We start from the raw sequence: 9791 nt of genomic DNA, 5'->3' as shown, positions 1-9791 counted from the left end.
AGCAGGCTAATTTTTCCCCACCCTCCACTGATTCCCAGCGAAGACTCCTCATACAGAACATGACTATGTGTCATTAACAGTGACTCACCCAGTCTTCTGCTTTCCACTGCGTTCCCAGCATGCTGTCGCTCTCCCACTAAGTGGGGAGGATCTGGACAAACTGGTTTTCGTTTAACACCTGCCATAAAATTAATCTGTTTTTTTGGTGCTTTTAATATAAACCGAAAATAGTTATTTAAATGCTGGTTTTGACATGAGAAAATAATACAGATGGGATATATAAAAAATAATACAGATATTTTAATGGTGTAATGTAATGTTTAGTGCATTTTATAATGTTGATATATTGCTTTTTTTCATTTACTTAATACATACACATTTTAATACTGTTCAAATTACTTCTTTATGAATCACACCAGTGGTTAATATCACTGAGATACTATATAATATAGTTTTTTATTAATGTTTCATTTTCATTTTCATTTTAAAGTTTTAGTAATTTTGTTGTGTTTTTTTTTTTTACATTTTCTTAATTTTAATTGCAGTTTTACTTATTTTAGTACATCAAGATAAACTAAAGGACAATAAGAAATGTTTCCTTGGCAACATGTTGAAATAAAATACATTTATATATATTTATATATATATATATATATATATAAACTAATCAGTAAATCAGTGAGAAACACAAATCTCTCTGAAATCACACCAGTTTATTGTACTGTGTATATACATCAACCAAGTTCATTGCACTTTTTCTATAAAGACATGTAGAATAAAAGCGTGACTGTTAATGAAAGCACAACGCTTCACTGTAATCATTCAGTCTTTAGCTAAAGTTCTGCTACTTGCGCTGACACTGATCCGGTCTGATAAACACGGGACCTGGCTCACTAACACGCCTCGCACATGATTCTGAAACTTCCTTCCCAGAAAGGTGTAAAGCACAGGGTTAATGCAGAAATACAAGCGAGCGATGTTACTAGTGACGTACTGTGCGTACAGAAGGCTGCTATTACACTGTCTAGGATCCTGATTCTCATTGATCATCATGATGATGTTATACGGGCTCCAGAATGCGAAAAACATCAGGACGATGATGAAAATGAGCCACACGGTGCGATGTTTGCCTACCATCCGCATGGCCAGGACGGTCAGCGTTATCCTGAAGTAGCAGTAGACGAATACAGTCAGCGGCAGGATAAAAAACAACACAAGCTGCTTATAGAGACTGAAGACTCTCCACTGAGCATCGCTGGAGTCTTCGCACACCAGTCCTTCCATCGGATACTCTTCAACAGTGAAATGGATGAAGGGTTGGAGGCTGGCGAGGACGCTAATGATCCAGACGACTGCAGACAGCACGACAGCGTAGCAGCTTCTGCGTCGTTTGTTGGCGACAACGCAATGCACCACGGCCAGATAGCGGTCGAACGTCATGAGGGTGAGGAAGAGGATGGAGCTGTAGAAGCCCAGATAGTCTGCGCCGGTCACCAGCTTACACAGAGCTTCTCCGAAGATCCACTGGTCCGAATGATGAACGGCTTGAAACGGGAGCGTGAGGGTGAAGATGAGGTTGGAGGCCACCAGGTTCATGAGGAATATATTTGTGACCGTGTTGAGCTTTTCGAACTTGTAGAGGACGAGCAGAACCACTCCATTGCCCAGTACGCTGGCGATGAAGATGACGTAGTAGAAGGGTGGAAGAAAATGTTGGCAGAAGTTGTTGATGGCGATGGTGTTGCACTGAACGGTTCTGCCGGTCATCAGCGAATAGTCTTCATAAACGTCTGGCGTTGTGTTAGGCGTTTCCATCATGGTGGCTACCAACGACCTGCAGGATTGAAGGAGCTTATTAAAATGAAAGGCTGGATAAGTAAGTCAGTAGAGATTGTAGACTTACCCACAGCACTGTTCACAGCTCGACTGGCCGGTTCATTAATAGAAACTGCAGGAGTTTGTGTGCATGTGTGTCTGTCTACAGCTGCACAAATCTGAATCATATCTTGAAATCCTCCTCTACTTCCTTTTTATGTGACGTCAGAATTTTCTCAAGACTCGACATGCATTTGAAACCTTGAACACATGCGTCATCACTGTCAAGCAACCACAGACCAATCACAAAGTGTCCATTACCTTTTATTTGAACAAAGTCATTCTAAGCAAATTAGATTTGCATCATTTAAAAATGTAAAGTTTAATGAGATCGCATCACTAAGTTCTGACTAAGTTACAGTTTCAAGTTATTTTATATGAAAATACAGTGAGTGAATAAAACAACAGATTAGACTTGAATGTTAGAGAGAAAAAGATTATAGAAGAGAAAATTGAGATATCAGTTTATTCAAGATTTCACTGGAAGAAAATACGTATGTAACGAGCACTTTGTATGGACTCACAAAAACAATATTTAAAATAATTACATCTCTCAAATGTGTATCTCATACCTTACACAGCTTAAATACTTTACTGCCAAAAGAGATGAAGTAAATCCCTTATGAGTTCCTGAACACACACGGAATTGAATAGTTTTGTTTTATAATGGTTTGTGTTCCTATTATTTAATATTCAATGAGGTTAGTGTGAATTTACCTTCCCTTCAGGCAGTGCAAAGAATAAAAATGTACACAAATATGTAAATAATATAAAACAACAATTGCTATTTATGAAATCAACCTAGCCAACAATTTAAAGCAGTTAGTAATTCAATTAAATATGAAAATATGATGGCTGTTGTGTCTTAAAAAGTCAAGTATTGTTGAAATCAAGATTAAAAACATATTTTTGCCAAACGCAAACATAAGCTTATCCCCTTTATTTTTAATATCTGTCCCTGAAGTAATAAAGCCACTTATTCTTAATCTTCATTAATACCAAACCACAAACGAGCTAATGCTTTTAATATTGCATCTCATATCTTGTTGCAAAAAAGTTCCTTGTTTAGGAACAAAATAGCCATTTACCTTATAATTAATATTCATAAGTAATGACAATAAATGTTAATGTTTATGACATTGACATCTATCCACATTAATATACTTGCAGTATTGTTTTGCAAATTATCTTATGTACGTACTATTGTGTAAATGGTGTTTACGCACCAACTCTTTGTGCATCAAAAGGCAGGTTTCATGTCATTAAATGTCACTCTAATGGCCGTCATTCATCTACAGGCCCCTGATGTTTCATTGCACCGGAACAATGCACAGATAATGTCTAAAGCCATGTCAGTAAATTCCTCTGGATTCTCTGCGGCGCTTCTGGCAGTCCGAGAGCTGAGCCCATGTGTTCGCTCAAGCGCGTGTGTTAGAAACCGGGCCCTTTGCTGTAGCGCTCATCCCTGAGGTCATAGGATTGGTAGCAGATGGACATGTCGCACACGCCGGCCGGCCCTGGAGGACCTTGCTTCCCCGGGATGCCCGGAGCCCCGGATTTACCCGGGATTCCCGGAGGACCCGGAATACCAACGCCATCACTGCCGCGAGGACCCTGGATCCCTGTTGGTGTTGAGGGAACACACAATCTGACAGTTACACAAGAGTCCTCCCCAATCGCTGCGTATGTGTGCCATATACTTCTGTCACATGATGAATCAGACATTATTACATTAACCCTCATAATGCATTCAGTATCTATATACTATTTTCACATGCTGGGTCTGTTTGGACCCAAAGACTTTTATAAAAGTCATAATGTGAAATGTTTCATCTGAAACAATGTACTTGATCTGGTTTCTGATATTGTAACTTCTAATTTATGAGTGAATGTCCAAACATTTTGAATGTGACCATGTTATTACCATGTAATTACTGCATTTAAAATTTTAGTTGTAATCTTCTTTTGTGTGTCAGTGGTTGCTGTTCTCTAAGTTTGATCACTGAAAATAATGTTTTTTGTTGAAATGCCTTGTTATTTAGTCATACATGTTAGTGGAACAGTTGTTTACCTACAGCTAATATTCCTTCAAATTTTGAGCGATGAAGAATAACAGTATTTCAGAAATTAGATTGTTCTCTAATTTTGATCTCCTGTGTGTGTGTGTGTGTGTGTGTGTGTGTGTATTCATTTTAATTAATATCTCTTGGTTGCTCAAAAACAGATCAAATTTATAAAACCTACATATGTATTTCTAACAAAACAACATAAATGTTACTTCAAGCTAAATAAACATTTTTTCTTCCATAAACCTTTACTTTCAGATGAATGCTGCAATGGTTGGTCAATAGGGGTACATATTCATGCTTATCAACCAAATTCAGTCCCAATAGTGTGTGAGATATGGGGAAAATGCAAAATATATTTTATACTTTTTTTTTGGACACTAACATAACCTTATGAATAATTTTTTTAGGTCCAACATGACCCGAACACAAAATTTAACTTTTTTGTTTAAATGGTAATACCTCTTTAAAAATAATTGTAAAAAATCTGACAAATGAATGAATGATGTGAATTTTGAGGGTCTTAAACCATATTGCAAAGTGAAATTAGATTGTTCTCTAATTTTGGTCTCCTGTGTGTGTGAGCGCCTGTGTGTGTGTGTGTGTGTGTGTGTGTGTATTCATTTTAATTAATATCTCTTGGTTGCTCAAAAACAGATCAAATTTATAAAACCTACATATGTATTTCTAACAAAACAACATAAATGTTACTTCAAGCTAAATAAATATTTTTTCTTCCATAAACCTTTACTTTCAGATGAATGCTGCAATGGTTGGTCAATAGGGGTACATATTCATGCTTATCAACCAAATTCAGTCCCAATAGTGTGTGAGATATGGGGAAAATGCAAAATATATTTTATACTTTTTTTTTGGACACTAACATAACCTTATAAATAATTTTGTTAGGTCCAACATGACCCGAACACAAAATGTAACTTTTTTGTTTAAATGGTAATACCTCTTTAAAAATAATTGTAAAAAATCTGACAAATGAATGAATGATGTGAATTTTGAGGGTCTTAAACCATATTGCAAAGTTTCGTTCCCTTACTAAAAACTACATATTTTTTTATTCTGGGTAGAAATGGACCTGAATGCGTTGTGGGGGTTAAAAATGTAGTAATGTCACTGTACCTGTGTCTCCAGGAGGCCCTGGGTATCCTGGTCTGCTCTCCCCTTTATTCCCCTTAAACCCCTGTGGGCCTGTGTCCCCTAAAAGAGTGCCAAACATGTTATGCAATTAAAATACAAACCCAAAGCCAAACCCTTTTACATAATCTGGAAGTGTTACAGCCAGACGCATCTGTTACCTTTGACTCCGGGAGGTCCTTGGATGCCCGGCGGTCCTGGGTAGCCCTGAGTGCCATGTCTGCCGGGATAGCCCTGGGGCCCGCTGGACCCTTTAGGCCCTGGAGATCCAGGGGGTCCCGGGGGTCCTTTAATGGTCTCACAGTGTTCACAGCGCTGAGGGCTCATCATCTGCAGGAGCTGCGGCAGCTGATCTGATAGAGATGCATTACAGTGGAGATCACTGAACAGCACTAGATGCACAAGGGGTCATATGATGAGAAAGCTAAATTTACTTGACTTTCATTCTAAAAAAAAAAAAAAAAACACACCCTATCGACATTTACACTGTCTATTTTCATATGCATCTTATTGCACTAAAATGTCAGTCATCTGGTGAAGCAACAGACTCTCTGTTGTCTGTTATACCACCACATTTACATGTCAATGATGCAATGCCAAAACATGTCCAATTTAATTCTAAGAGTTGGGAAATGGGAAGAAAATGGTCATAAGGAAACTCATGAGACTGTTTTGTAGCACAAAAACAGAAGCATGACTAATGGTGCTGTGTTCCAAGAGTCAAGTGAAGTAAAAATAAATCCACGATGGTGGACAGGCAACAGAAAAGTTGATAGTAAAATACTTTTTAAATCTAGGGTCATTCGAAAAACGTGCCAGTGCAACATTTCTACAAAATGATATGTTGATTCTTGCAAGTTTTGCGACACTTTCAGTGTTTGGTTTTATCCAAAACAGATAAAAGTGAATCTATCCACACGGTATACATGTTAATAAAACAGCATACCGGTACACGTGGCTAAGCAACGTGGACAGCTTCGTGAATTGAGAGGGATCCCTGTTAACTGCATAGTTAGAGAACTTTTAGAACTATTAATAACACACAGCTAATTCTTTAGGTGCTGAAGACGAACGCAAAGAGGAGAAAATACTGTAGCAGGCGCAGCAAACTCACTTCAACATGCGCAGAATATTGGAAGAAAATCCTAAATACTGAATTGGGGGTTTCTATGAATGTATCTTTGAGGGGCACTGACTGTCTTCAGGAAAGTTTCGATGGTATTTTCTTTTCATCTTACCTCCATATATAATGCATATTAATGTAGCATTTAAAACCACAGCAGCTGCTTTGTTTACAGCGGTAACCAAGGAAACGCTGTATCGCTGCTGTTCCAGAAGCGCCTCCTGCTGTCAGAGAGTGAATCTGCGTCTCATTCAGCTCGTTTACGTATCAGGCTTGTTCGTATTAAAAAAGGGAAAAGGAAAAGCTCCTTGGGCTCTTTGTTCTCGAGAGAATAATGACCTTGAACAAGGTCGGATACTCACTTCTCAAAATGTCCCCACAGAGTTGTATTAAGTACTCCTCTGAGGGAGGCTTACCCTGAAACACATATTGAGTCACTCATTAGATGGCGTCGCTACATGAAAAACACATACAGCTTTCAAAGAAATTATAAGTCTTCACGGATAATACAGGAAGAAACATAAAAAAGAGACTCAATTACACAGTCTTGACTTAAGGCCTTGTGGTTTCTTTCATGAATCAGCTGAAATGATGCGTCCTGACATTGCCCCAGCCCATGCCGTACTTTGTATACAATGTGTTTATTTCTTGCGAAAGGAAAAACCTGGTGGCAATAACAAAACTTTTAATTGCAGTAGTGTAGTTGTGAGAAATGTAAGAATACTCACAGGCTTCCCTGGAAAGCCCGGAGCGCCGGGAAGCCCTGGCAAACCGTCCTGACCGGGGAATCCACGCGGCCCGACTACACCCGTGTGTCCCATGTCTCCCTTCTGCCCGTCACGACCTTTGACCCCAGTCTCACCCGGCGTACCTTTCTAGTAGATTAAATACAGCCTACTGTATACTTGGATGTGTATTCTTCATGCAAGTGAGACTGTTGGATTTAAAAGCAGCGTTGAGCTGCACAAGATGTGGCCTTGCGTGATTACTGAACTGTGAAAAGGCTGCATATTAAACGAGCGTATCATTTAAATGCATAGCATGCTGCTCTGTTCTGTAGTGTACTATACATACTCCAAGCATGCTTGCTTATTTTTGGTTTGCTTATGATATGCATTTGCTGATTTTTTCCAAGGCAACTTTTGAAATTTTCAATTAAATTTACATTTTTCAACTATTTCAATTAAACAAAAATAGTCGACAATAACAACCCTGATAGCATGCCACCATATTCAGGTAGACTGAAAAATAAATAATGTTGTTGAGCAGCAATATGAAATGTTAAATGTTTTTCATATCAAAGATTAAATCGCAAATCACAATATTTGCCAAAATAATCACAATATGACATTCTGAACAACTCGTGCAGCTCTAGTGTGGAGCAAACATACAGTACAGAAATATTTAATAAACATGTTCAATTTCTCTAGAGGGAAAATATATATTCTTTTAAAGGAATATATAAACACAAAATAATAAATATACACAGGAAATCTCCTCTAGTTTCCACGGCATGCAGTTTGCCGGTTTGCTCTGACAGCACGCTGAAACCAGCTTAGTATAACCGTCAAGCTGTCAAATATAAACGCTTCAAAGCGCTGAGAAGTGCTCTGCTGTCCCATGTTACCTCCTTCAGGAGGCGGAGACCATCGTGTTGCTTGTGTAAATAGGCAGGATTTGTTTAAAGGTGAGTGAGTCGTGTAATTTTGCAAACCTCTCCTTTGCTGCCTCTGGGTCCCACTTCACCCTGATTCAGGAGGAACGAGAAAGAGGAAACTTTTTATGATAAAATCAGAGCGAGATCTGTTATTAAACACACAGACAGGCTCAGTATTGAGCGGGTGACGGGAGGAAAAGCTCTTCAAAGCCACAGCCAGGGAAACCCCACGAAATGATTCTCAAGCCCTGGCGTGTGTTTGCGTCACGAAAACATTTCAGTGTCGGACGGTTCAGACTACAATACTGTGTACGAGTTCATACGAGCAAGCAGTGAAGCTACTTTTTCAACAAGTAGAAGCACAGTGTTACAAAACCTTGGTGATTTTTCTCATGAGTTATTTCGTATGCATCCTTTGTGCTAGATAAATACTACTCTGATTGTAGATATAAGCTATATAAACAGTTATATATTTAAAAAAGACATACCTTCCTAAATGGCTTTGCCTGTACAGTAGTCAAATTTGCATGTGTACATAATGTTAATAATATCTATATGATGCTTTTTATATTGTATTATATGTAGCAACTATATGTCAACAATATATATTTTATTTATAAATTACATTTTATTAAAAAAAGTATTAAAATTTATATGTATATATATACATATACAGTATATATATAATAAAATACATCTTGTACATTTACATCTATAATGTCAACATGCATTGATGGGTTTATAGATGGATATAGATGCATGTGTCCAAAAATGCATTACGCAAACATACTTATTTGTATGGGCTAGATATATATGTTAATATCATTCCCGTTTCTAATAGGTATCATATATGTTTTTACTACAAATTACAATATTTCATATATGGAAATTGCTGTTTCATAACAGAGATGTGAAGTTTCGTTTTATTCTTGACACAAATCACTACATTAGTTGCTGGAACATTTATATCGTCAAACAGAGACCGTAAATTAATACTAAACCCTCCGACCTTTCAAAAGATCTATAATTTGTTAACATAATTAATATTTTTAGATAGTAGTCCATAGAGTAACTATAAACAAAGGTAAACAAATTGATGTGAAGCCCCAAGAGGATGAAATATGTCCATACAGTGTATTATATTTGCGTATGGGTGATGTTGATGAACGCTGCTTGCAAATATACATGGACCAATGACTTTTTAATTCAGAAACCTGACTTTATTCCATCTGAAGATTTCTCAAGCGTGCGATTGACAAAGACCTACACTCTTATCTCACACAAGCGTCTGTGACTAAGGTTTCTGGGGATTTACTGAGCTTTTTCACAGAAATCAGGAGTTCCCCTTCGGGAACTCGAGCTGCGTCGGAAAACGCTAGGGGAACGCCTTCAGCGATACCAAGCTCTGAATCTTATGTGTAATCAGTCGAACGATGGGCGAGACGTGCGCGGCGGGTGACGTCATGACCAGGAAGCTTTAAAAGCACGTGAGGTGCCGCCGGCGCTAGCTTTCTGTCATTCAGCGAAGCTCTCTGTGTGTGTCGGTCACGATTTATGTTCTGTGAGTCTTATTTATTGTTGTCTGTCCAAAAAAAGTGCACAAGCATCCAAAATAAGCTCCAGCAGAGAAAGAAAATAAATGTCTAAGCAAAAGACAAAAAAGGGCGAAAGTAGATCGCGTTACAGACTGTGTGTTCCTCCCTGCCCACGCTACATCACGAGCGGGGTTACACACAGTTTGTGTGGGATCTGCTTGGGAGCGGAGCACGCGGCGTCGGCTCTCGAGAGGGCTGACTGTCCGCATTGTGAGCAGTTGCCACTGCGTTTGCTTCGCTCCCGGAAGGCTCTCTTTGAGGAGGGAGCCTTCACCAGCGTTCCTCACGGTGCTGGCCCCGCTTCCGCCGAGGCGGAGCGGCAG

The 9791-nt window shown here is 38.7% G+C and overlaps 2 protein-coding genes across 2 annotated transcripts in view; both read right to left on the bottom strand.

Annotated features, from left to right (window-relative positions):
* Positions 1-727: 727 nt before the first annotated feature.
* On the bottom strand, positions 728-2061 carry LOC107565217 (C-C chemokine receptor type 1-like). The gene is made up of 2 exons (XM_016250437.1): positions 1904-2061; positions 728-1834 (listed from the first exon to the last, which is right to left on the bottom strand). Exon 2 carries the CDS (start codon positions 1816-1818, stop codon positions 823-825), a length of 996 nt encoding a protein of 331 aa, XP_016105923.1. The 5' UTR covers positions 1819-1834; positions 1904-2061; the 3' UTR covers positions 728-822.
* Positions 2062-3052: 991 nt separating this feature from the next.
* LOC107565213 (collagen alpha-1(XXI) chain-like) overlaps positions 3053-9791 on the bottom strand; it is a 46165-nt gene continuing 39426 nt past the window's right edge. The window contains exons 23-28 of the mRNA XM_016250433.1: positions 7931-7963; positions 6945-7091; positions 6579-6633; positions 5255-5446; positions 5079-5156; positions 3053-3497 (exon numbers count right to left, since the gene is read on the bottom strand). Coding sequence (XP_016105919.1) covers positions 3307-3497; positions 5079-5156; positions 5255-5446; positions 6579-6633; positions 6945-7091; positions 7931-7963 — 696 coding nt within the window. The 3' untranslated portion in view covers positions 3053-3306. The remainder of the gene's footprint in view (positions 3498-5078; positions 5157-5254; positions 5447-6578; positions 6634-6944; positions 7092-7930; positions 7964-9791) is intronic.

This window comes from Sinocyclocheilus grahami, unplaced genomic scaffold (assembly GCF_001515645.1).
Source record: "Sinocyclocheilus grahami isolate Dianchi unplaced genomic scaffold, SAMN03320097.WGS_v1.1 scaffold988.1, whole genome shotgun sequence".
Taxonomy (NCBI): Eukaryota; Metazoa; Chordata; class Actinopteri; order Cypriniformes; family Cyprinidae; genus Sinocyclocheilus; species Sinocyclocheilus grahami.
The sequence above is the reverse complement of the archived record's forward strand: the minus strand, read 5'-3'. Positions and strand labels throughout refer to the sequence as shown.

Excerpts from the sequence above, each read along its gene's own strand:
- LOC107565217 (XM_016250437.1), bottom strand. The coding sequence starts at position 1,818 with ATGATGGAAACGCCTAACACAACGCCAGACGTTTATGAAGACTATTCG.